General features: G+C 50.6%; 1 protein-coding gene across 7 annotated transcripts in view; it reads left to right on the top strand.

Moving 5' to 3' along the window:
- Nucleotides 1-27,368, top strand: part of GTF2H2C (GTF2H2 family member C) — a 111,928-nt gene that overhangs the window by 72,009 nt on the left and 12,551 nt on the right. For all 7 annotated transcript variants that reach the window (XM_075325157.1, XM_075325158.1, XM_075325154.1 and 4 more), the window contains 2 exons: nt 4,754-4,857; nt 21,381-21,483. In XM_075325157.1, coding sequence (XP_075181272.1) covers nt 4,754-4,857; nt 21,381-21,483 — 207 coding nt within the window. The remainder of the gene's footprint in view (nt 1-4,753; nt 4,858-21,380; nt 21,484-27,368) is intronic.

A 27,368-nucleotide genomic window follows, 5' to 3' on the forward strand; every position in this document is an offset into this window, starting at 1 on the left:
CCCCTGCTCTAGAGGAAACTCTCTGGGCCATTTTCACTATCCATGTCTCAGGCTATGGACAAATGGTCGGCTAAGAGACTGGGAGTTTGCAGTCCAGACCGGCCCCTTACACAGGCCCCGGGCACTGCGGGATCGCCCCAGGCCTCTATCGGTCTGCGACGAAGCGTGTTCCTGGGGTGGCCTCTAGTGATTACGTGGTGAACTCCAGCACGAACCGCAGTCCCAGTCCGGCTAAGCAGCCTTGCTTGGAATCTTCCCCGACTTCTCCAAGGGTCTCAGCTTGAGGACCCTCTAGAGGATGGGGCGGAGGTCGCAACCCAGGACTCTGTCCGGTCGTGGCTCTTAAGGCTTCACAGATACTGTCCAGAAGCACACCTTCCCGGACAAGCGTTTTACTGAACGCCTTATAACACACGTTGTCCCTTCCCCTCTGACGTTGTTAAGGCTTGGGCTCAGTGTCATAAGGTGCCCTCCAGCCTCTTGACTGGCGGCTAGATCAGTAGTAGCAGTGGCTGGCGAGTCCACGCTCAAGAATGCCACGGACAGACAGATAGAACTCCTAATGAGATCCATCTATGAAGCCGTAGGCGCGTCCGTTGCCCCAGCCTTTGCAGGGGTGGGCACTCCAGGCTATCTCAGCTGCTCTGTCTGAGATCAATGCGGTCTTCCGGTGCTCCGCAATTAGCGTCTTTGACGTTTCAGGCGGTGGTATTTTCATCCTCCGCCGTGCACAGAGAACCTTTTCTGCATCCAGGTCAGGGGAGTGGTCCCCACATGGCCAAGACCGATGTAGGAGGCATTCTGTCTTACGGTCACAGGATAGAGCTCAGTTCTCGTCCTCCGACTCGTTGCTTCAGAGCATCTCCGTCCCCCGAGCGAGCCGAGGCACGTTTCCAGGCGGTGAACACTCCAAAAGCAGGAGGAGTTGCGATCCTCGTTCCCCTTCAAGAACGTAGTCGCGGCTTTTTACTCCAGCTTGTTCGTGGTACCAGATAGGACGGATCACTCCGGCCCGTTCTGGACTTCACACTGCTCAACGGACAGGGAACCTGACTGTTCCGGATGGAATTTCTCCGCTTGCCATCGCCCTTGATGGCCCAAGGAGGCTTCTTAGCGTCAATCGACATCAGGGATACTTATCTCCACGTGCCGATTGTACCAGAATATCAGCGCTTCCTGCGCTGCGCCTAGCGGTCCTACTATCTCAGGCAATGTACTGGTCAAGGCCCCCTCTCGGGTGGCATGGCATCACAGCCTGAACATTGTTCATACTCTATCAGCGATAGTGAAGCTTCCGCTGGACAAACAGCGTTCACTACAGACAGTGGTGCAATGCTCCTTCGAGCCCAGTCACACCCTTTGAGGCGCCTCATGCATTTCCTAGAGAAGTTGGTGGCAGCAATGGAGGCAGCTCCGTTTGCGCAGATTCATCTGCGCCCACTTCAATGGGACTTTCTCCACAAATGGGACAGCGTCCCTCGACAGGAACGTTGCTCCTTCTCGGGCAGCCAAGGCCTCCCTTCAGTGGCGGCTTCTTCCCACTTCTTCTCGAAGGAAAAGTCCTTCCTGCCCACATCCTGGGCTGTGGTCACGGCGGACGCGAGTCTGTCAGGGGGTCTTCCTCCGCCACAGGGCTCAGGGTACATGTACTCAGCAGAGTCCTCCCTACAGATCAATGTTCTGGAGGGAAGGGCAGTGTCTAGCCCTATAAGCGTTCCAGCCATGGCTGGAAGATAGGCAGATCCGAATTCAGTCGGACTACGCCACGGCGGTGGCATACATCAACCGCCAAGGCGGCACAAGCAGTCGGCAAGCCTTCCAGCAAGTCCGGCGGATTCTGCTGTGGGTGGAAGCCACAGCCTCCACCATCTCCGCAGCTCACATCCCGGGCGTAGAAAACTGGGAAGCAGACTTTCTCAGTCGCCAGGGCATGGACACAGGGAATGGTCTCTTCGACCGGACGTGTTTCAGAGATTTGTTGCCGCTGGGGAAGCCGGACGTCGACCTATTGACGTCCCGGCACAACAACAAGGTCCCGGCATTCATGGCACGTTCTCAAGATCACAGAGCTCTGGCGGCAGACGCATTAGTTCAGAATTGGTCGCAGTTTCCACTGCCTCACGTATTTCCCCCTCTGGCGATGCTGCCCAGAGTGTTACGCAAGATCAGATCCGACTGCCGCCGCGCCATCCTCACTGGCCGAGGAGGTCGTGGTACCCGGACCTGTGGCATCTCACGGTAGGCTAACCGTGGACACTACCAGACCGGCCAGACTTGCTGTCTCAAGGGCCGTTTTTTCCATCTGAATTCTGCGGCCCTCAACCTGACTGCGTAGCCATTGAATCCTGGATCCTAGCGTCTTCAGAGTTATCTCAAGAGGTCATTTCCACTATGAGACAGGCCAGGAAACCAACGTCCGCCAAGATCTACCACAGGACGTGGAAGATTTTCTTATCCTGGTGCTCTGATCAGAGTTTTACTCTCTGGCCATTCACTTGGCCCACTTTCTGTCCTTCCTTCAATCCGGAATGGAAAAGGGGTTGTCTCTCCTTACAAGCGTCGGCTAGAACCCTGTGATCGGAACAGGGTGATACCGGCTCTTCGGAAACCACCCTTCGAGCCAATGAGGGATATTCTCTTTCACGCCTTTCGCAGAAGGTGGTCTTCCTAGTGGCAGTCACGTCACTCCGCAGAGTGTCTGACATAGCAGCGCTGTCATGCAAAGCCCCCCTTCCTGGTGTTTCACCAGGACAAGGTGGTTCTGCGTCCGGTTCTGGAATTTCCCCCGAAGGTGGTATCCTCTGTTCATCTCAATCAGGATATCTTCTTACCTTTTTTTTTTTTTTGTCCTCATCCGGTTCACCAACGTGAAAAGGATTGGCACTTGTTAGGTCTGGTGAGAGCACTCAGACTCTACATTTCCCGTACGGCGCCCCTGCGCCGCTCGGATGCACTCTTTGTCCTTGTCGCTGGCCAGCGTAAAGGGTCACAAGCTCCCAAGTCTACTTGGCTCGGTGGATCAAGGAACCAATTCTTGAAGCCTACCGTTCTGCTGGGCTTCCGGTTCCTTCGGGGCTGAAGGCCCATTCTGCCAGAGCCGTGGGTGCGTCCTGGGCGTTGCTGCACCAGGCTACGGCTCAGCAGGTGTGTCAGACGACTACCTGGTTGAGTCTGCACGCTTTCACGAAGCACTATCTAGTGCATACCTACGCTCGGCAGATGCCAGCTTAGGTAGGCGAGTCCTTCAGGCGGCGGTTGTCCACCTGTAGGAAGGAGCCGTTTTACGGCTCTTTTTACCGAGGTATTCTTTTACCCACCCAGGGACTGCTTTTGGACGTCCCAATTGTCTGGGTCTCCCAATGTAGCGACAAAGAAGAAGGGAATTTTGTTTACTTACCGTAAATTCCTTTTCTTCTAGCTCCAATTGGGAGACCCAGCACCCGCCCCTGTTCCCTTCGGGCTGTTAGTTCTTTGTGTACACATGTTGTTCAGATTGAATTGTTCTTGGTTATGGTTTCAGTTCTCCGAACATCCTTCGGATTGAAGTTACCTTAGACCAATTTATAAGTTTCCTCCTTCCTGCTTTTGCACCAAAACTGAGGAGCCCGTGATGCACGGGAGGGTGTATAGCAGAGGGGAGGGGTTTACACTTTTAAGTGTAATACTTTGTGTGGCCTCCGGAGGCAGAAGCTATACACCCAATTGTCTGGGTCTCCCAATTGGAGCTAGAAGAAAAGGAATTTACGGTAAGTAAACAAAATTCCCTTCATTGGTGTCTGCGATACGATGTTTTATTCTAGCGAAATCCACATTTTTCTTATTTGTAATTGAGCTGTTCCAGGCTATGGGCCAGACATAGATCTGTGTAACAACCTGCCTCCAGACATTATTTTGAATACAAGGCAGTTACCAGTGTGATGACCGCTCTCTACTCTCCTGATTCGCTGCAGAGCTGTGTTTGATTGTTACTGACACATAACAGCATTAAAGGGGTTGTACAGGCTTGGGCACAAGTCTGCAGTTACTCTACATGACTGTAGACTTGTGAATCCTCACAGGGCAGTGTCCACGCTGTCAGAATTCTCAGATGCTAAGAGCGGCTGGTCATGTGACCCCAATAATGCAAATTGCATAATTCCAGCCACATTCCGACCAGACATGTCTGGCGTTGCTCAGTTCTCCTGTGTTGCATGAGGCTGTGCACGTCTAGTTGGCATGTGACGTCATTTTTATGCAAATCGCATACTTGTGGTCACACGACCGCTAGCATCAGAAAATCATGACTACGTTCTGCAAGGATTCACAAGTTTGCCGTCACATAGAGTGACTGTAGACTCGCACCCCAAGCCTGGACAACCCTTTTAAACACATCTGCAGGTTCCTCTCATAGTGCTTCAGGCAGCCATTGTGGCAAAACAGCAGAGCTGTGTTAGTTACATGTCTCCCATTGATAATGCCCCTACTTAAAATAAGCAGTGGAGGCAGATTCTCAGGGGGTTCAGCGTCTGGCCCCTAGTTCTTAATTGCTCATTAACCTAAAGGAAAAACGTGGAATTCTCTGTAATAAAACATCGCATCGCAGATATCAAGGTATCGTTTTATTCAGCTTCCTACAACCTAGATGCCCATATAGACACTTAGAAGACTGACAGATTCCCTTTAACTATATATAATATAGTTTTGCTGTTTGGTATTTGTCATCTGTTTGAATTATAACTTTTGTTGTTTACAATTTGTTTTTTGTTAATTTTAGGCACTTGGACAGTACCAGTGAACCCGGCCTTACACTTGGTGGCTATTTCTGTCCACAATGCAAAGCGAAATACTCTGAACTGCCTGTGGAATGCAAAGTTTGCCGTGAGTATATATTCATTTCATTATTCACACTGTTCATTTGTCAAAGTGGAGTCACAAACTCAGGACGACTTGTACCCATTTCATCATTTTACACATTTGATTTTACTTCCTTGGAAGGTGAAGATGTACAGTGCCTTGAAAAAGTATTTATTTTAATGTATTTCATTGGGATTTTATGTGATATATCAACACCAAATAGCAAGTATTTGTGATGTGAACACCGCATACCAAATTATTATGCAAATTGGATTTATATGTAATAAACATTACATTTTTTTTTTTTTTAATAAACTCATGGATGGCATTGTGTCTCCGGGCTTGGTGGATCACTGAAATCAATCTCAAACACCTATGTTAATTAGTTTTTAAGGTGAACCCAATTAAAGGAAAACTACTTAAGGCCTCTTTCACATGTAAGTGAAAAACAGACGTTTTTCACTGACATGTTAAAGGTACGTATGTCTCTCCATGCGCCATGATTTTGGCACACGTGTGATCTTCGTGTGCTATCCGTGATAATACACGGAGATCAGGCACTTATACTCAACTGTCCACGCTCCTGCTCTCCGTGGTGCTGAAGTCTACCGCGATGTTCTGTCCGGTCACAGCTGTCTCCTCTCTGCTGCTACTTTCGGGTTGGCTGTGCAGTGCATATGTATAAGCATAATTAGCCGGCCTGGAAGCAGCAGACAGCAGCGGCTGAAAACAGCATTGCTGGAGACAGGTGAGTTTAAAAATCTTTTTATTTTAAATGTATGTGTTTTTCTGGTACGTGTTTCACAGACCACAGCACAATGTGGTTCGTGGGACATCAGTGATGCCAGAAAATAACGAACTTGTCTCCGTGCGGAATACACAGACACACGTGTGTGTGCCTCACAGAAACAAGTCAGTGAGAGATCACTGATGTGTGCGCAGAAGCATTGATTTTAATGGGTGTGCGTATGTCCGTGATTCTGATACGTGTAAAAACTGCAACATACTACCAGAATCACTGACGTATGAAGGAGACCTAAGAAGGATATTGCACCTTATCAAGCATGCCACTAGTTTCAAGCAATATGGGAAAGAAAAAGTATCTCTGCAGCAGAAAAGCGTCAGGTGCAGTGCCTTAGACATGGTATCAAAACAATAGATGTTTCACAAAAACTTAATGTGTAACCAACGTTTTCTTCATCGTTCCTTATGGGAGACCCAGACCATGGGTGTATAGCTTCTGCCTCCGGAGGACACACAAAGTACTACACTAAAAGTGTAGCTCCTCCCTCCGAGCATATACACTCCCCGGATGACAAATCCAACCAGTTCAATGCTTTGTGTTCAGGAGGTCACACACACACATGCATCCTCTGATTTTTGATTTTTGATTTCAAAGATTTGGAAGAAAAGCGGGTCCAATCTGGACTCCCGGCATGTCCCTTCTCACCCCACTGTGTCGGCGGTGCTGTTAAGGTTGATTTTACAAGGCTGGAGCCTTCACATTCCGCGCTCAGTCACCATCCCCTGAGGCTCTGGCTTGAAGTGGGAGCCATCACGGTTCTCACTGCTTTGCAGGAGACCAGTCTCCATCCGCAGCCCTGTTCAGGATCCTGTCGGACGGAGCGCTCACCTCCCAGGGACCTGGCACCTGCGTCTCACAAGCTAAGTACTGAGACGTTATTACCACAGACAGTGGTCTTTCCAGGGGTCCCTTGTACTATATATTTTGGGGAGAGTGTGTTTTATGACTGTGTTAACATTTCCAGCCGGTTCTCCAGTTTTCACTGGAGAACCGCGTCGATGGTGCCTGCACGCTGGCCGCATGTTTAAATCTAGGCCCCGGCTTCGCCTGAGGCCTACTTTCGGTTTCACTCCCCCTGCATGTCAGTCAGTGCAGAGGGACAGTGTGGCTCCGCCCAGCGGCTGTTCAGCACAGGGAACGGACACTCCTCACTGAGGAAAGATTCCCTCCCCTGTATACCTCATTTGTCCTCCGGATCCAGCTCTAAGAGTAGGCCCCGCCCCCTCTCCTCGCTCCGGCGCCATTTTCTCAGCGTTCTCAATGTCTGCATAACCACATTGTGACAAATGGGGGCCTTGGGCTGGGGGATCTGGAGGGCACAGAGATGTCCCTATGTTAAACGGTCTGGCAAGCCACAACCTCCGGTTGTGCAGCTGCTTATATACTCTGTTTATATACTCTGCTGGGGGTCATTCTGGACAGAGCCCCCACTTCTGCAGCATGTCTCACATCAGAGCAAGGCTGCAAGGCTGTTCTTATTCTGCACTGCATGTAGACTCGTACTGTCTGTACCGAGCACATAACCACATTGTGATGCTTGCTCTAACATAGTGGTCCCTCAGCCTGGAAGCTCATCAGTGGTCCCTCCAGCTGCTCCGGTGGCTGATCCCCCGGTTTGGGCAAATCCCTCTCTCCAGGGGACAGCTGTCCCGGACACTGCTGAGCATGCATCAGCCCCCTTCTCAGGGCGCTTCTGCTGCTACGGCTCGCTCAGCAAAGCTCACAGAGGATTCTTCATCTGGTCTCAGTCCCCGTCCTCCTAAAATGGAGTCGCAGGGTCCCCTTTCCTTCCTCGTCCCGCAGCTCTGATTCACGAGCCGACTCGCAGGACGAAGAAGGATGCCTTTACTAGGGGCTCGGACGGATCTGTCCGAAGGTGACGCAGTTGCTAATGATTTGATTGCATCCATTATATTTGTACTGGACCTCAATCCGCCTGTATCAGGGGTGCATTCCCCTCTGGCAGAAAGGCATCAGTATACCTTAAGAGAACAAGGAGTGTGTTCCTTAACCACTCCAGTTTTCAGGCCACTGTGACCAAGCCCAGAGCCTGTCCTGACAGACGCTTCCCAAAGCGTGGTTCTGATGACTGTTTCCCCCTTCCACCAGTGGTGGTCAAGGAGTGGGCTCATTCACCAAGGGTGGACCCTCCGGTGTCTAGACTTTCAGCCCGGACAGTTGTATCAGTGGCTGACGGCACCTCTCTAAGGATCCCACTGTCCGCCAGGTTGTCCTTCTGGCCAAATCTATATTATATATGAGGCGGCGGGGGCCTCGTTCTCCCCATCTTTTGCAGCAGTGCGGGCTCTCAAAGCCATCTCTGCTTCTCTGGAGGAGATGCATTCCCTCACCAGGGACTTTATGCCCGAAATGGTTGCCTTAACTTCCAGGCTTCAGTCTTTTCATCCTATGCCATGTCTGCCATGCTGGAGACTGTCACCGCACTGCGGTGGCCTCGGCTACTTCCCTCGCTATCCGCAGGCTCCTGTGGCTTCGAGAGTGGAAGGCAGATGCTTCTTAAGAAGTTCTTTGCTGGGCTCCCTTTTGCTGGGACCAGTCTATTCGGTGAACATCTGGATGAAATTATTAAGGAAGTTTTTGGCAGGAAGAGTACTTCCATACCACAAACCCAGGAAACCTGTCCAGGGCAGGAACCAGTCGAGGTTTCGTTCCTTTCGTTCCTCTAGCTGGTCGTCCTCTAAGCCCTCGGCCTCGTCCACTAACTCAGCCAAGGTCCGTAAACCAACTGGCGCATGAAGCCGCGTCCTCAGAAGTCCGCAGGAGCTGTGGCCCCCAAGGCAGCCTCCTCTTGATTATCTGGCCGCGCCAGTAACGTCCTTGGTCGGTGGCAGGCTCTCCCTCTTGGGCGACGTGTGGTTTCAACACGTCTTCGATCAGTGGGTGTGGGTTACCATCTCCCACGGCTACAGAATAGAATTCTATCCAGCCCGCCAAACAGATTTTTTCTGTCAACTCCCCCCTGCTCCAAGGCCGCCGCCTTCTCACAGGCCGTGGCATTCTTGCAGGCCAATGGAGTAATTGTACCAGTTCCCGACTGGGAACGGTTCTGAGATTTCTACTCAAATCTCTTCCTAGTCCCCGAAAAGGACGGTGCTTTCCGACCTGGATCTCAAGCTTCTCAACAAGCATGTCAGGTGCGGCATTTTTGCATGGAATCTCTGCGATCAGTCAATGACCCAAGGAGATTTCTTAGCAGCCATCGACATCAGAGATGTCTTTCTGCTTGTGCCAATCGCAGTTTCACACCAGCGTTGGCTACGTTTTGTAATCGGAGAGGAACATTTCCAATTCGTGGCTCTCCCCTTCGGGTTCGCCACGGCCCCTCGTGTATTCACAAGGTCATGGCAGCAGTGGTTGCGGTTCTGCACCTCCAGGGGTTGGTAGTGATTCCTTACCTGGACGACCTTCTAGTCAAGGCTTCATCCAGTGCAGACTGTCAGCGGAGTGTCTCGCTCACTCTCGCCACGCTTGCAAGTCCACTCTGACCCCGACCTAGGACCTTACGTACCTAGGGATGCAATTCGAGACTCTGCTGGCACTTGTGAAGCTGCCCTTAGTCAAACAGCAGTCCCTTCATCTGGCGGTTCGCTCTCTGCTGAGGCTCCGTCGTCATTCCATCAGGCACCTCATGCAGGTGCTGGGTCAGATGGTGGCGTCAATGGAAGCGGTTCCCTTTGCCAGTTCCATCTGCGTCCCCTGCAGCTGGACATTCTCCGCTGTTGGGACAAGCGGACCTCTTCCTTGCACAGGCTGGTGGCTCTGTCGCCACAGACCAGGAGCTCTCTTTAGTGGTGGCTTCGGCCCCTCTCTCTGTCCCAGGGACGCTCCTTTCTGGCCCCGTCCTGGGTAATTCTCACCACGGATGCCAGTCTATCCGGTTGGGGAGCAGTGTTTCTCCACCACCGAGCACAGGGCACTTGGACTCCGTCCGAATCAGCCCTCTCGATCAAGGTGCTGGAAATCAGGGCTGTACTCCTAGCTCTCGTAGTTTTTCACCACCTGTTGGCGGGCAGGCACATTCGAGTCCAGTCAGACAACGCGACAGCAGTTGCCTACCTCAATCACCAAGGCGGGACTCGCAGCCGCCTAGCAATGTCGGAAGTTCAACATATCCTTCAGTGGACGGAGGACTCCAAGTTCACCATATCCGCAGTCCACATCCCAGGCGTAGAAAACTGGGAGGCAGATTATCTCAGCCGTCAAACCGTGCACAGCGGCGAGTGGGCCCTGCATCCGGCAGTGTTCCGGTCAATCTGCCGCAAGTGGGGCACTCCGGAAGTGGATCTAATGGCATCCCGGCACAACAACAAGGTCCCGGTTTACGTGGCTCGCTCCCACGATCCTCAGGCCTTGGCAGCGGACGCGCTGGTTCAAGATTGGTCCCAGTTCCGTCTGGCCTACGTGTTTCCCCCTCTAGCTCTCTTGCCCAGAGTCCTGCGCAAGATCAGAATGGAGGGCCGTCGGGTTGTACTCATCGCCCCAGACTGGCCCAGGCGAGCTTGGTTCCCAGACCTGCTCCGTCTGTCCGTAGAGGTGCCGTGGCATCTCCCGGACCGCCCAGACCCTCACAGGGTCCGTTTTCCGCCAGAATTCTGCGGCTCTCAGATTGACGGCGTGGCTCTTGAGTCCTGGATCCTGACTGCTTCAGGCATTCCTTCCGAGGTCATCTTCACTATGACTCAGGCTCGGAAGTCTTCCTCGGCCAGGATTTACCACAGGACTTGGAGAATTTTCCTGTCCTGGTGTCGTTCTTCCGGCCATGCTCCTTGGCCGTTTTCCTTGCCGACCATCCTGTCCTTTCTACAGTCCGGTCTGCAGCTAGGACTGTCCCTCAATTCCCTCAAGGGACAGGTCTCGGCTCTGTCAGCGTTGTTCCAGCGGCGTATCGCCCGACTGGCCCAGATGCGCACCTTTATACATGGCGCATCTCACATCATTCCGCCTTACCGGCGGCCTCTGGGTCCCTGAGACCTTAATCTGGTCCTCACGGCCTTACAGAAACCCCCCTTTGAGCCTCTTAGGGAGGTTTCGTTGTTTCGTCTTTCACAGAAAGTGTTCTTTCTGGTGGCCATAATTTCTCTCAGGAGAGTCTCTGATTTGACTGTGCTCTCTTCGGAGTCACCCTTTTTGGTCTTTCACCAAGACAAGGTGGTTCTCCGTCCGACTCCAGGCCTTCTCCCTAAGGTGGTGTCTCCTTTCCACCTTAACCAGGACATTTCATTGTCTTCCCTTTGTTCGGCCCCTGTGCATCGCTTTGAGAAAGCGTTGCATGCTTTAGATTTGGTGCGGACGCTCCGGATCTATGTGTCACGCACCGCTGTTCTTAGGCGGTGCACCTCTCTTTTTGTGCTGACCACAGGTCAGCGCAAGGGTCTCTCGGCTTCTAAACCGACCCTAGCTCGTTGGATTAGGTCGGCCATATCCGATGCCTACCAATGTTCTCAGGTGCCTCCCCCGCCGGGGATTAAGGCGCACTCGACCAGAGCTGTCGGTGCCTCTTTGGCTACGGCTCAGCAGGTCTGTCAGGCTGCCACTTGGTCTAGTCTGCACAACCTTTTCGAAGCACTAGTGCATGCTCATGCTTCGGCAGATGCGAGCTTGGGCAGACGCATCCTTCGGGCGGCTGTCGCCCATTTGTGAAGTTAAGTTTTGCCTACTTCTCAGTTTCTGTTTATTTCCCACCCATGGACTGCTTTGAGACGTCCCATGGTCTGGGTCTCCCATAAGGAACGATGAAGAAAAAGAGAATTTTGTTTACTTACCGTAAATTCTTTTTCTTATAGTTCCGACATGGGAGACCCAGCACCCTCCCTGTTGCCTGTTGGCAGCTTTCTTGTTCCGTGTGTTTTCACCGGCTGTTGTTGTAGACAGAGGTTCCGGTTATTCCGGGTTTTGCTCTATCTCTACTTATGGGTGGATGTCCTCCTTCAGCTTTTGCACTAAACTGGTTGGATTTGTCGTCCGGAGAGTGTATATGCTCGGAGGGAGGAGCTACACTTTTAGTGTAGTACTTTGTGTGTCCTCCGGAGGCAGAAGCTATACACCCATGGTCTGGGTCTCCCATGTCGGAACTATAAGAACAAGAATTTACGGTAAGTAAACAAAATTCTCTTTTTAATTGTTATTAAATAAATCTGTAATCTATGCCTCTAGCTCCTCCCATCATCCTCTAGCTCCTCCCATCATAGAATCTCATCAGCAACAGCTGCCATCTCCTATCTCAGTAATGGGAAAGTCTTCACTGAATACAGATTTTACTTCAGAATTGAGAATTTTGATAATGACTGATCAATTCTGGAGAGAAAGAAGCCGATGTGTCTGATGAGATATATTATTATAAAGTTACTTATTTTCATGTGTGTTTTTGATTTCTAAAATATAAAAACGACGGTTACGCTTTAAGAATAATCATCGTATTGTGAAGACATTTATGACTGACATACTGCACAGATGGGTTTGTGCAGATAAAGGCATAATGAGGAAGGTTTCTGCCAGACAAATTCATTGGATTGAGAGCAGCTGCTACAATACTATTACAAAGCAGTCAACATGTTTCTGGTGCCTCTGGAGTCCTGCGAACCTCAAGGTGTAGGATCCTTCAGAGGCTTGTGGTTGTGCATAAACCTACAAGTGTTCTTTACTGATGAGTGATGTGCAACCCTTGATGGTCCATATGTATGGAGTAGTGGATGGCCACCGTGTCCCAACAAGGCTGCAACGACAGCAAGGAGGTGGTGGAGTCATCTTTTGGGTTGGAATTTTGGGAAGAGAACTGGTAGGCTCCTTTAGTGTTGTCTGAAGGTGTAAAAATGACCTCGGCAAAGTATATACAGTTTCATACTGACCACTTTTTCCCATGGTATAGAAAAAAAAGAACCTTGTCATCCATGGCAAAATCACATTCATGCAGAACAATGCACAATCTCATGCTGCAAAGAATACCTCTTGAGTTATTGGCTGATATGGGCATAAAAGGAGAAACTAATGGTTTGGTCATCGACCTTCTCTTATCTCAACCTTATTGACAACCTTTGGAGTATCCTCAAGCAAAAGATCTATACATGTGGCAGGTAGTTCACATCAAAACGGCAGCTCTGGGAGGCTATTCTGACATCCTGAAAATAAATTCAAGCAGAAACTGCAAAAATTCACAAGGTAAATGGTTGCAAGAATTGTGAAGGATATATCAAAGAAGGGGTCCTATGTTAACATGTAACTTAGCCCGTCAAGATGTTTTAGATTGGAAAAACATTTGAAGACCGTAAATGTGACCTCTTAATGCTGCAAATTTAACAAATGACCATTTTCCAGTATGCCCCTCCGGCAGCACACCAGGAGGTAGCCTCTCTTGACCTAAGTAAGGACAGGATGACAAAGAGGTTGAAAGGCTCCTCCATCATCCACCTCCGGTGTCTTTCTAATTCCCACAGAAGGATGGATGCATAGTCTATATGAAACAAGGGGGCTGTTCTGAGGGACTACTTGGAAGTCAAATTACTGTACCTGTAGGTCTAATTCATCTTTTCAGTTCTTTACAACCTATAAAATGGAAACTCTGTTGTGGATAATAATTTGGAAAAATGCATTTTGAGTTGTTTTTCTTTTTGAAAAACAATGCTGTTATCATTGGGAGGTTTGTCTGGCCTTCTATTCCCTCATATTTTTATGAATTTAAAAACTGACAGGCGCATAGGGTCTTAACCGATAAAATCAGCAAAAGGATAATAGGGTGCAGTCACCTAATGGATGTTGTGAGAGTCACAACACCATATGAAGCATGGAAGCCGGTGGAGACAGCTGCGGACCTGTAACAGTGGAATAGAAACATCTAAAGGAAATCGGGGATCATTGCCGCTCTTATCACCATTCAATCCAAAGGATAATTTTCCAAGTCATTTATTAAGGAAGCATAAACAAGTCTATGCGTTTCAGGGGTCTCCGCCCCCTTCCTCAGGACAATATAATAATGACATAGAAGATTTCTTCAGCGCTCTATTGGGAGACCCAGACGATTGGGGTATAGCTACTGCCCTCTGGAGGCCACACAAAGCACTACATTAAAAGTGCAAGGCCCCTCCCCCTCTGGCTATACCCCCCCGTGGTATCACGGGTTCTCCAGTTTTAGCTTTGTGTGCGAAGGAGGTCAGACATTCCATGCATAGCTCCACAGATTTTAGTCAGCAGTAGCTGCTGACTGTTTCGGATGGAAGAAAAGAGGACACATATAGTGTCCCCAGCATGCTCCCTTCTCACCCCTGGATGGTGTTGTAAGGTTGAGGTACCTATTGCTGGTACAGGGCTGGAGCCTGACATGCTGTTTTCCTTCCACATCCCCTTGTAGGGCTCTGTGGAAGTGGGATCCTGCCGGCCTCTCAGCTCTGATGCCGGGCTCCATCCACAGACCCATTAGAACCTGATGGATTCGGAGCAGGAGTACGATCAGGGACAGGGCCCTGCATCTTACAGGTACTCTGTGTCCCCGGCAGGCACAGACACACTCCGGGCTGGCTGGGTGTTATAGTGCGCCGGGGACCGCAACGTGGAGTTGGTGTCCCTACAGATTACTGGGGGATTGTTTGTGTTTGGGAACGCAGCGCCGACCCCCTCTGGACCGGGCGGCGCTGCTGTGACTTGTGGTGCGCCGGGGATCCGCCGTCCGCGCTTTTACGGCGGCGGCGGTTATAACTTTAGTCCCCGGCTTTTTGGGCCTAGGACGCCGGCAGCTCCGTTTCGTTCCCGCCCCCACCCTGTCATTCAGGGTAGGGGAGAGACGCTGTTCGCAAGCAGCGACGAGGGCTGGAGCCTGATTTACATGCTCCAGCCCTCACACTATGCACAGAGGGAAGCAGGCTTCCCGCTCTTGGCCAGGAACGCCCAGGGCCCGCCCCCCTTCCTCTCTCGAGACGCCGGCAGCCATTACATGCATGCCTGGCTGGAGGAAGGACGCAAGGCTCTGGGAGACCTGGACTAGGGGCTATCTGGCGACCACACACCCGCGTTTTAAGCGGGCGGTAAGCGATTTTTCTGTGCTGGTCCCTCTAGTGCCTCACTGTGTATCAGTGTACTGGATACAGTTATATAGATATTGTATTTCTTGCACTGTGAGGTGCGCTTCTGGCTGCATATCCCAGATCGCTCTGTGGAAGCAGCAACATGTCATCCTCAAAACGCAAGGCGGCCAAGGCAAAAAGGGCTGTGTATACTGCGTGTGCTGCATGTGGGGCTAATCTACCAGCAGGCTCTGATGACCCCCATTGTGTGCAATGCTCCGACCCGGTGCTGCTTCGCCAGCTGGAGTCAGGAGAGGTGGCGACCCAGGCTGAGACGCTTGTAAGTTCTGCCCCGGTGACAGGGACGGACTTTGCAGTTTTTGCAGATAATATGTCTGTATCTATGGCAAAAATCCTTGAGACCTTGCAATCTATGCATGGGGCTCAGTCTCTGGGCACGGCGAGGCCTCTGTCCTCAGGTCCCCCTTACTTGGAATGTATCCAGCCCACAGGGGGGTCCCCGGCTTCACAGGCCGAGGATTATGACTCAGATGATGGCCCCAGCCACCCTAAGCGAGCTCGCTGGGAAAGACCCTCGACGTCTTCACACTGCTCAGGGTCTCAGCGCAATCAGTCTCCCTGTGATGTGTCTGATGAGAGTGATCAGGAATCCACTCCTGGAACCCCTCTCAACCTGGATACCCCGGATGGGGATGCCATGGTAGACGACCTTATCTCAGCCATCAATAGGCTGTTGGATATTTCTCCCCCAGCCCCTTCAGCAGAAGAGGCGGCTGCGGAGCAGGAAAAGTTTCGTTTCCTTTATCCCAAGCGTAAATTGAGTGCTTTGTTAGATCACTCTGACTTCAGAGAATCAATCCAGAAGCACGACGCTCACCCAGAAAGGCGTTTCTCTAAACGATCTAAAGATACGCGTTTCCCTTTCCCCCCTGAGGTGGTCAAGCGCTGGACACAGTGTCCAAAGGTAGACCCCCCGATTTCCAAACTTGCAGCTAGATCCATAGTTGCAGTGGAGGATGGCGCTTCACTTAAAGATGCCAATGACAGACAGATGGACCTTTGGTTAAAATCTGTCTATGAAGCTATAGGCGCGTCGTTTGCTCCGGCATTCGCAGCCGTATGGGCACTCCAGGCTATTTCAGCTGGCTTAGCAAAAGTGGATGCTATCATGCATCCAGCAGTGCCGCAAGTGGCGCACCTTACCACGCAGATGTCGGCGTTTGCGTCTTACGCTATCAATGCGGTCCTAGAATCTACCAGTCGCACCTCAATGGCGTCCGCCAATTCGGTAGTTTTGCGCAGAGCCTTGTGGTTAAAGGACTGGAAAGCAGATGCTGGTTCCAAAAAATGTTTAACCAGTTTGCCTTTGTCTAGAGAGAGACTGTTTGGCGAGCCATTGGCTGACATCATTAAACAGTCCAAGGGTAAAGACTCCTCTTTACCACAACCCAGAACACCCAAACCTCAGCAGAAAAAGTGGCAGCAGAGGTTTCAGTCCTTTCGAGGTTCGGGCAAGACACCATTTACCTCGTCCAAAGGGACTCAGAGGACGCAAAGAAACTCAGATTCGTGGCGGACTCACACACGCCCCAAGAAAGCAAATGGAGGTACCGCTTCCAAAGCGGCTACCTCATGACTTCCAGCCCCCCCCCTCCGCATCGCCGGTCGGGGGCAGGCTCTCCCGCTTTTCCGGCATTTGGATGTCACAGGTCAAAGACCGGTGGGTGACGGACATTTTGTCTCGCGGGTACAGAATCGAGTTCAATTCTCGTCCTCCAGCTCGGTTCTTCAGAACCTCCCCACGGCCAGACCGAGCAGATGCTCTGCTGCAGGCGGTGGATTCCCTAAAAGCGGAAGGAGTGGTTATCCCAGTCCCTCCTCAGGAACAAGGGCAAGGGTTTTACTCCAATCTCTTTGTGGTTCCAAAAAAGGACGGCTCGTTCCGTCCTGTTCTGGACCTAAAACGGCTCAACAAACATGTGCACGCCAGGAGGTTCCGGATGGAAACCCTCCGCTCTGTCATTGCCTCAATGTCCAGAGGAGACTTCCTTGCCTCAATAGACATCAAGGATGCTTATCTCCACGTGCCAATTGCTACAGAACATCAACGTTTTCTACGTTTTGTGATAGGAGACGACCATTTTCAGTTCGTAGCTCTTCCATTTGGTCTGGCGACAGCCCCACGGGTCTTCACCAAGGTCATGGCGGCGGTGGTAGCAGTCTTGCACTCTCAGGGTCACTCGGTGATTCCTTACCTAGACGACTTATTGGTCAAAGCTCCCTCTCAGGAGGCATGCCAACTCAGTCTGAATGCTACGCTGGAGACTCTACAGTCTTTCGGATGGATCATCAACTTTCCAAAGTCGATCCTATCACCGACTCAGTCACTAACGTATCTTGGCATGGAGTTTCATACTCTAGCAGCGATAGTGAAGCTTCCGCTGGACAAGCAGCGGTCACTACAGACAGGGGTGCAATCTCTCCTGCAGGGCCAGTTGCATCCCTTGCGGCGCCTCATGCATTTCCTAGGGAAGATGGTGGCAGCCATGGAAGCAGTTCCCTTTGCGCAGTTTCATCTGCGCCCACTTCAATGGGACATTCTCCGCCAATGGGACGGGAAGTCAACGTCCCTGGACAGGAAAGTCTCGCTTTCCCAGACGGCCAAAGACTCTCTACAATGGTGGCTCCTTCCCACATCATTGTCTCAGGGAAGATCCTTCCTGCCCCCATCCTGGGCAGTAGTCACGACAGATGCGAGTCTGTCAGGGTGGGGAGCAGTATTTCTCCACCACAGGGCTCAGGGGACGTGGACTCCGCAGGAGTCCACCCTTCAGATCAATGTTCTGGAGATCAGAGCAGTGTATCTTGCTCTACTGGCCTTCCAACAGTGGCTGGAAGGAAAGCAGATCCGAATCCAATCGGACAACTCCACAGCGGTGGCATACATCAACCACCAAGGAGGGACGCGCAGTCGGCAAGCCTTCCAAGAAGTCCGGCGCATTCTAATGTGGGTGGAGGACAGAGCATCCACCATATCCGCGGTTCACATCCCAGGCGTAGAAAACTGGGAAGCAGACTTCCTCAGTCGCCAGGGCATGGACGCAGGGGAATGGTCCCTTCACCCGGACGTGTTTCAGGAAATCTGTCGCCGCTGGGGAGTGCCGGACGTCGACCTAATGGCATCCCGGCACAACAACAAGGTCCCGGCATTCATGGCGAGGTCGCGCGATCAAAGAGCTCTGGCGGCAGACGCCTTGGTTCAAGATTGGTCGCAGTTTCAGCTCCCATACGTGTTTCCGCCTCTGGCGCTCTTGCCCAGAGTGCTACGCAAGATCAGATCCGAGTGCAGCCGCGTCATACTCGTCGCTCCAGACTGGCCGAGGAGGTCGTGGTATCCGGATCTGTGGCATCTCACGATCGGTCGACCGTGGTCACTGCCAGACCGACCAGACTTACTGTCCCAAGGGCCGTTTTTCCATCAGAATTCTGCGGCCCTGAACCTGACTGTGTGGCCATTGAGTCCTGGATCCTAGCATCTGCTGGATTATCTCAGGGAGTCATTGCCACAATGAGACAAGCTAGAAAGTCGAATTCGGCTAAGAGCTACCACAGAACGTGGAAGATTTTCTTGTCCTGGTGCTCTGCTCAGGGAGTGTCTCCCTGGCCATTTGCATTGCCCAAGTTTCTTTCCTTCCTGCAATCGGGGTTAGAAAAGGGCTTGTCGCTCAGTTCCCTTAAAGGGCAAGTTTCGGCACTATCCGTGTTTTTTCAGAAGCGTCTAGCACGTCTTCCTAAGGTGCGCACGTTCCTGCAGGGGGTCTGTCATATTGTGCCCCCGTACAAGCGACCGTTAGATCCATGGGATCTGAACAGGGTACTAGTTGCTCTCCAGAAGCCGCCCTTCGAGCCTCTGAAGGAAGTTTCCTTTTCTCGGCTGTCGCAGAAAGTGGCGTTTCTTGTTGCAATCACATCGCTTCGGCGAGTGTCTGAGCTGGCAGCTCTGTCATCTAAGGCTCCCTTCCTGGTGTTCCACCAGGACAAGGTTGTGCTGCGCCCCATTCCGGAGTTTCTCCCTAAGGTCGTATCCTCTTTTCATCTTAATCAGGATATTTCCTTGCCTTCTTTTTGCCCTCATCCGGTTCACCGGTATGAAAAGGCCTTACGTTTGCTAGATCTGGTGAGAGCACTCAGAATCTACATTTCCCGCACGGCGCCCATACGCCGTGCCGATGCACTTTTCGTCCTTGTCGCTGGTCCGCGCAAGGGGTTGCAGGCTTCTAAAGCCACCCTGGCTCGATGGATCAAAGAACCAATTCTAGAGGCCTACCGTTCTGCGGGGCTTCCGGTTCCTTCGGGGCTAAAAGCCCACTCCACCAGAGCCGTGGGTGCGTCCTGGGCATTACGTCACCAGGCTTCGGCTCAACAGGTGTGCCAGGCAGCTACCTGGTCCAGTCTGCACACTTTCACCAAGCATTATCAGGTGCATACCTATGCTTCGGCGGATGCCAGCTTAGGTAGAAGAGTCCTGCAGGCGGCAGTGACACCCCCGTAGGGGAGGGCTGTTTTGCAGCTCTAACATGAGGTATTTATTTACCCACCCAGGGACAGCTTTTGGACGTCCCAATCGTCTGGGTCTCCCAATAGAGCGCTGAAGAAGAAGGGAATTTTGTTACTTACCGTAAATTCCTTTTCTTCTAGCTCTTATTGGGAGACCCAGCACCCGCCCTGTTGTCCTTCGGGATGTTTTTTTGTTGTTTGCGGGTACACATGTTGTTCATGTTGAACGGTTTTTCAGTTCTCCGATGTTATTCGGAGTTAATTTGTTTAAACCAGTTATTGGCTTCCTCCTTCTTGCTTTGGCACTAAAACTGGAGAACCCGTGATACCACGGGGGGGTATAGCCAGAGGGGGAGGGGCCTTGCACTTTTAATGTAGTGCTTTGTGTGGCCTCCAGAGGGCAGTAGCTATACCCCAATCGTCTGGGTCTCCCAATAAGAGCTAGAAGAAAAGGAATTTACGGTAAGTAACAAAATTCCCTTCTTCCTTTAGAGGTTTCTTTTCTCATATTTTTATGGGCTTTGCTATGGCCTCTGTGCCTCCCTGGTTCCCCCTGGTGGCCACACCCCTAAATTTAGCTCCTGGCTTTTGCCAGACCTACACTTGTAGCCAGACAACGACCGCTGCAGCCCGGCCAATCAAATATAACAGCTCTCTCACGCCCCTCCGCCCACTGCAGCCTATCAGGCCGGCTTGACTTTTACTGACGCCGGGAACTTTGCACAAGCTTTTCAGCGTCCCTCCTCCTCTGATTTTTTTTTTCCCCCCAGCACCATTTTCCCTGCTCACTGGCATGAAATCCACTAGATGGCAGCAGAAGGGCAGCCCGAACCCTTCAAGGTGCGCAGCTATTTTTAGTATTTCAGTATCATCATACTGAATCAGAGGCCACCAGAAATATACTGTGGAACCTTCTTTTACGAGAACAATCCGTTCTGGGAATGTGCTTGTAAACCAAGTTACTTGTCTAGCAAGCATACACACACACACACACACACATTATGCTTACACTCCGTTTCCTCGCCGGCGTCCTGATTCTTGTAGTCCGTAGGTACAGTATGTGTATCCGGTAACCATTGCGACCGATGCCGGAGCATCCGCTTTCAGCGCTTCAGCAGCAGCAGATGTCATACGCAGGAGCCGCTTGCCCTTGAGAAGCGGCTGACAGCAGAAGTTCCTCAATCGTGGCGATGGTTATCGGATACACATACTGTACCTGAGGACTACAAGAACCAGGAGGCCGGCGAGGGAACAGAAGGTAAGGTGAGCATATGTGTGTGTTTGTGCGGACTGCAAGAGCGGATCAGAGCGCGGTGAAAGTACGGAACCGGAAGTGTGTGCGGTGAGTATTTGCTCGTACAGCAAAGCTTGCTCGTAAATTGAGTTACAAATTTACTGCAAGCTTTGCTCGTATAGCGAAATACTCGCACACCAAGTTACTCGTAAACCGAGGTTCCACTTTAGAGTAGTTCTTTTTAATTTGCATCCACATAGGCTACAGAAGAGAGTTCACTATACAACTCCCACAGGACCCCTCCGCTGCTCGCAATATCGCATTCCCCATTTTCCATTTCGTGGAGGGTGACGCACACAGTTGGTCCAGGACAAACTTCTTGTCAGTGCCTTTATTGTATGCATAGGATATTGCATGGGCCTTCCTATATCTCCTTCGCTCTTGCACTTTCCTGCTCCCTCGCCTCCTGCTTGGGAGCCCGTACAGCCTCCTAGTGGCAGCAGCATTCACCCATGGTTTCCTGTGTCTAGAAATGAAGCAATAGAAAAATAACATTGACATAATAATTTGGAATGTGGTGTAATGGAAGTTATCTAATTATTTTAAAAATATAAATCTGAAAAATTGATGTTTATATCTAAAATGTGAAAAAGTTCATAGTGTGTGAATACTTTTTCAAGGCACTGTCAATTAGTTTAATAACTTAGTAGGACTCAATGGTTTACCTCCAAAGGCTAAAAATCTGAACTAGTCATATTATGGGCGCAGTGCATGGCATGCAAGAAAGAGCTCTGATAACTGCACTTTAAAAGGGAGCTTATCACCTGATTCATGCTACCTAAACCACGGGCAGCATGAATCTGAGCCCAGTTGTACTATTGTCTAACATGCTCCTTGCATTTTCTTTTTTGTTCCTTAGGTCTTACATTAGTGTCTGCTCCTCATTTGGCTCGGTCATACCATCACTTATTTCCTTTGGATGCCTTCAAAGAAATAGCTCTTGCAGAATATGAAGGGGAGAGGTAACTTTTTTTTCCTTATTCAGCAAGGTTATGTATAATGCATTACAGGGGCTGCAGATAAGTCTTTGGCTTTGTGATCTTTTTTGTTTCTATGGTAACGAATATTACATCATATGAAAGCCTTATGTGTCTAATATATGTTTTCAAAATTTTGTGTTTGTTGCTTATGGCAACAGTGTTCTACACACGCGGGAAAACAAAATAGCGGAGTCTAATGCGATATTCACAGCAACTGAGAGCAGAGGAGTGATTCTTGTTTCTGTAAGGAAAGTCTGTGAAGGATATTCATGGTGATATGTCTCAGACATTAGGAGGTCAGTACCCTTCATATTCCACAGTTAAGGGGGTTATCCGGCTTCTTTTGACTTTTTTTCATTATTACACTATTGGGCTACATTGGGGCAGGTAAGTAGATAGAGACCACTTACCTGCCCCGCTGTCAGCCCCTCTCCCCCGGCTCAGAGCGGTCATGTGACCCCTCCTGCCGCGATTTTGCTGCTTCCGGCCTTTGCACGTCTACATGGGCAGGGCCATGTTGACATGCAAATCTGGAACAGCATGTCACCTCCCTGCTGGGCTGTACAGTGTTTGGAGTAAACGCCCCCATTCCCTGCCCCCTCCCACACATTCCCCCCGCACCCCGTACTCTGCCCACAACCTCCCACACACGCCGTAGTCTCCCTCCTCCGCCTCCTGTGCCCAGCTACGTGCGCCCTGAATTGCAGCCGAGTCAGTGTCCATTTCAATAAGGCAAGGAACACTTGTTGTCCGATACACTGCCAGCGCTGTGTCCCCAGCGCTTTGTTATGTTTACTGCCTGACGCCCTGGGAACTGTCCCCCCCCCCCCATTTCACCCCCCCCGCCCCCCCCCCCTGTCAGTGTTTGCCCCCCTCTGCAGTATAAGCTGCCTCTCATTCTCAGCCTGCATTGCGTGCATCCGCGGGGATGACGAGCGCTGCTTCACTGCCCGTGCAGTCTGTGTCCCGCTCCCTGCCAGCCCCGCAGCTGCCCGCACTGCAATGTCAGTGTCTGCCCGCAGTATCTGCAGCTTCTCACGCCGCGGGGCTGGCAGGGAGCGGGACACTGACGCTCTCCCGCTGTGACGCACAGATCGCTGTGTGTGACAGCGAGAGAGCGACGAAATGAAGCGAGCAGGAGCCGGCATCAGGCAGCTGCGGAAAGCTGTAACCAAGGTAAACATCGGGTAACCAAGGTGGTTACCCGATATTTACCTTAGTTACCAGCCTCCGCCGCTCTCGCTGCCAGCGCCGGCTCCTGCTCTGTGCACATGTAGCTGCAGTACACATCGGGTTAATTAACCCGATGTGTACTGTAGCTAGGAGAGCAGGGAGCCAGCGCCCAGTGTGCGCGGCTCCCTGCTCTCTGCACATGTAGCTGCAGGTTAGATTAGATGACATAATTACCTGCAGTAACGATCTCCTGCCTCCTGACGTCACCGCGGTCACTGCCTTCTCTGCCCGTCTCGCGGGCGGCCCGAGACTGTCACTAGCAGTGACGTCACGGGCTCTCGCGATACTGCGTAGAACGCGGCGGGCATAGAAGTCAGTGACAGCGCTGACGTCAGGAGAGCATGAGATCGTTACTGCAGGTAATGAACTCATCTAACCTCCTGACGGCAGCGCTCGGCATCCCCTGCAGTGACCTGGGCTGACCTATTGATGTTAGCTCAGGTCACTGCACGGCTCTCCCAGCCAATGGGGAACATTTTGTTCTTCATTGACTGGGAGTCTCATTGACTATGGTATGGATCGCCGTGCGACACCGTTATTGGATTACGCCGGACCCGGATTTGATTGTTCTTGTCAATAAATTGTTGAAAGAGGGAATGTGGGGAGTGTTTTTTCAAATAAAAATTTTTTGGTTGTCTATTTTTTATTTCTTACTGACTGGGTTGGTGATGTCGGGTATCTGATAGACGCCTGACCTCACCAACCCCAGGGCTTGATGCCAGGTGACATTACACATCTGACATCAACTCCATATATTACCCCGTTTGCCAACGCACCAGGGCGCGGGATGAGCTGGGGCAAAGCGCCAGGATTGGCACGTCCAATGGATGCGCCACTTCTGGGGCAGCTGTAGCCTGCTATTTTTAGGCTGGGGAGTGTCCAATAACGGTGGACCTCCCTAGTCTGAGAATAACAGACCACAGCTGTCCGCTTTACCTTGGCTGGTGATCCAATTTGGGGGGGACCCCACGTTTTTTGTTTTTAATTATTTATTTAATTTTAAATAACAGCGTGGGGTGCCCTCTGTTTTGGATTACCAGCCAAGGTGAAGCTGCCAGCTGTGGTCTGCAGGCTGCAGCCGTCTGCTTTACCCTAGCTGGCTACAAAAGATAAGGGGGACCTCACGTTGTTTTTTTTTTTTTATTAATTCTTTATTTATTGGCTAAATACAAGGCTAAGCACCCCTTAGTGCCACATGAAAGGCACTAAAGGTGGCTTTACACACTGCAACATCGCAAACGACATCGCTGTAACGTCACCGGTTTTGTGACGTTACAGCGACCTCCCCAGCGACATTGCAGTGTGTGAAACACATCAGCGACCTGGCCTCTGCTGTGAAGTTGTGATCGCTAGAAATCGTTCAGGACCATTCTTTGTTCCTTTTGTTTCCCGCTGTGCAGCAAAGTCTCAGTGTGTAAAGGGGACTTTACAGCGACCACGCGGCTCTGTCTGTGTAGCGTCATGATTAGCGGTCACCTGTGAAGGATTCACCGGTGACCGCTAATCCCCCGAGTGACTGAAGTTTCCCCCCTCTCTCATACTCAACGATCCCCGATCCCCGGCTCTGCACGGCGTTCACTCTGCTCCAGCGGCTTTTCCTTTTTTGAAAAAGCCGGCCGCTCATTAAACAATCTCGTATTCCCAGCTTTTCCCCACCCACAGGCGCCTATGATTGGTTGCAGTGAGACACGCCCCCACGCTGAGTGACAGGTGTCTCACTGCACCCAATCACAGCAGCCGGTGGGCGTGTCTATACTGTGCAGTAAAATAAATAAATAAATAATTAAAAAATCCTGCGTGCGGTCCCCCCCTATTTTAATACCAGCCAGATAAAGCCATAAGGCTGAAGGCTGGTATTCTCAGGATGGGTAGCCCCACGTTATGGGGAGCCCCCCAGCCTAACAATATCAGCCAGCGCCGCTCAGAATTGCCGCATACATTAGATGCGACAGTTCTGGGACTGTACCCGGCTATTCCCGATTTGCCCTGTTGCATTGGCAAATCGGGGTAATAAGGACTTATTGGCAGCCCATAGCTGCCAATAAGTCCTAGATTAATCATGTCAGGCGTCTGACCGAGATACCTTCCATGATTAATCTGTAAATTACAGTTAAAAAACACACACACCCGAAAAATCCTTTATTAGAAATAAAAAACACTAACAAATTCCCTCATTACCAATTTATTACCCACAACAAAGCCCTCCTTGTCCGGCGTAATCCACGTTCCTCCAGCGTCGCATCCAGCTCTGCTGCATGCAGGTGACAGGAGCTGCATAATACACCGCCGCTACGGTCACCTCCACGCAGCTAATGAAGACAGCCGCGCGATCGGCTGAGCTGTCACTGAGGTTACCTGGATGCAGCGGTGGCCGCGGGTAACCTCAGTGACAGTCCAGCTGATCGCGCTACTCAGCCGCCGCTCCTGTCAGCTCCACACAGCAAATGAGGTGAGTATCGCGATCAGCTGAGCTGTCACTGAGGTTACCCGCGGCCACCGCTGCATCCACCGTGTGTGTGTGTGTATGTCCGCTAAAGGAATCCGCTCTCATTTACAATAACGTTTTTTTGCACAAATGACCCATGTGACCCAGGGAACGTCGTAGACTACGGTTTCACATGAAAATTGAACCCTGCGCTTTACAGTCACTCTCCAAAAAACATGACTCCATTAAAGTGAATGGAGCCTGGAACTACAGTTTATTAATCTCAGCTGTGATTGGTTACTATAGTATCAAAGGACAGTGTTAGTATAGTGCTGGGGACGAAGGACGCATACGTTTACGCTGCAGTGCTAGATGCAGCGTAAAGGCATGAAATACGCACACGTGCGCACAAGGCCTAAGACACACTTTGCCTTGTGAGGAAGATGAAGTGCGTGTCTTGTATTCAATTCATATAGTGACACATAGAGGGATAAGCCTGGAGAATCTATGTGTGTGTATATATATATATATATATATATATATATATATATATATATATATATATATATATATATATATATATATAATGTATATGTATACACATAACTATATGACACAAACCACGCACACACACACACACATGTACCATACATACATGGCGTATATATCTACTATAGACTCACATTGGGTGCTATATATAGTCTGCCTTACACAGTATTCATTTATCTATAAGGGGTGAGGAACATGTAACAACTCTTTCTGTTACCATTGTTGATGGGATGTGAGCTGATTGCTGTGTCACAGATGAGAGAAGCTGGATCTCTGCTCTGTCACATGCTGAGAGGTCAGGTGCTGGGCAGAATACTGACAGCCATTGAATGTGCAGAGGGAGGGCAGGGGGCGTTCCTGTACACTGAGGCCGGGCAGGGGGCGTTCCTGTACACTGAGGCCGGGCAGGGGGCGTTCCTGTACACTAAGGCCGGGCAGGGGGCGTTCCTGTACACTGAGGCTGGGCGGTGACAGCTCTAACTGAGGTTTGGCAACCAAGAATACAGGAAATTGTCATGTTTGTTGGAGCTAAATGTAAACAAGAGCTGCAGGGAATAAAGTGTGAATTCAAGAGAAACAAAAGTTAGAAAACAGAAAATAACAATGTAGGGGTGATTTATATGACAATACAGCACAGATTAGCTTACAATTTTTTTTGGAGTGTATGTCGGATAACTCCTTTAAGAACTGGGTTGTCAAATTTAAAACGGGCCACTTCAGCACCAATGATGAGGAACGTCCTGGACGACAGAGTGGTTGCTGTTCTGGAGATCGTCGATGCTGTGCACAACCTCATACTGGACGAATTTCAGCTAAAGCAATAGCAAACATCATGGGGATTTCCCGTAAACAAGTTTGTGTCATTATCCATGAACATTTGGACATGAGGAAGCGATCTGCAAAGTGGGTCCCCAAATGTTTGACAACAGATCAGAGAAACATGCGAGTGAAAACTTCCCAGTAAATTTGTCAGCGTTTCCGGACTGATAAGAACTTCCTGCATTGACTGGTCACTATGGAGGAGACCTGGATTTATTTGTATGACTCTGAAAACATGGAGCAGTCAAGAGAGTGGAGGCACAGTGATTCTCCTTGTCCAAAGAAGTTCAGGGTGCAACAATTAGCCATTAAGGTGATGGTATCTGTGTTCTGGGATTAGGAGGGCGTGCTGCTAGTGGACTACCTTTAAAAGGGTTCCACCATCAATGCAAGGTATTACATTGAACTTTTGGACCAATTGAAGGCAGCTCTGAAGGCCAAAAGACGCGGCAAGCTGTCCAAAGGAGTCTTGTTCCTGCAAGACAATGTCTCCGCTCACACTGCACAAGCGACCAAGGCAAAACTGGCAGAGCTGGGCTTCCAGCTGGCTGACCACCCACCTTATTCACCAGATCTAGCTCCCTCCGACTATCATCTGTTTCCAAACCTGAAGAAACATCTCAAGGGTACCAAATTTTACACCATTCTGATGCCATGGCTGCTACAGATGCCTGGTGTGAGGCCCAACCGAAATCCTTCTTTTTGCTAGGCTGACAGAACTTGGAATACCGATGTAAGAATTGTGTTGACATCAGTGGAGAGTATGTGGAATAAATGTAAAGTTTCATCATCCTATCTCGTTTCTTTCTGGGTAAAGTCAAAGACTTATCAGCAGCCCTTT

Source organism: Anomaloglossus baeobatrachus, chromosome 1 (assembly GCF_048569485.1).
Source record: "Anomaloglossus baeobatrachus isolate aAnoBae1 chromosome 1, aAnoBae1.hap1, whole genome shotgun sequence".
In the NCBI taxonomy this organism is placed as follows: domain Eukaryota; kingdom Metazoa; phylum Chordata; class Amphibia; order Anura; family Aromobatidae; genus Anomaloglossus; species Anomaloglossus baeobatrachus.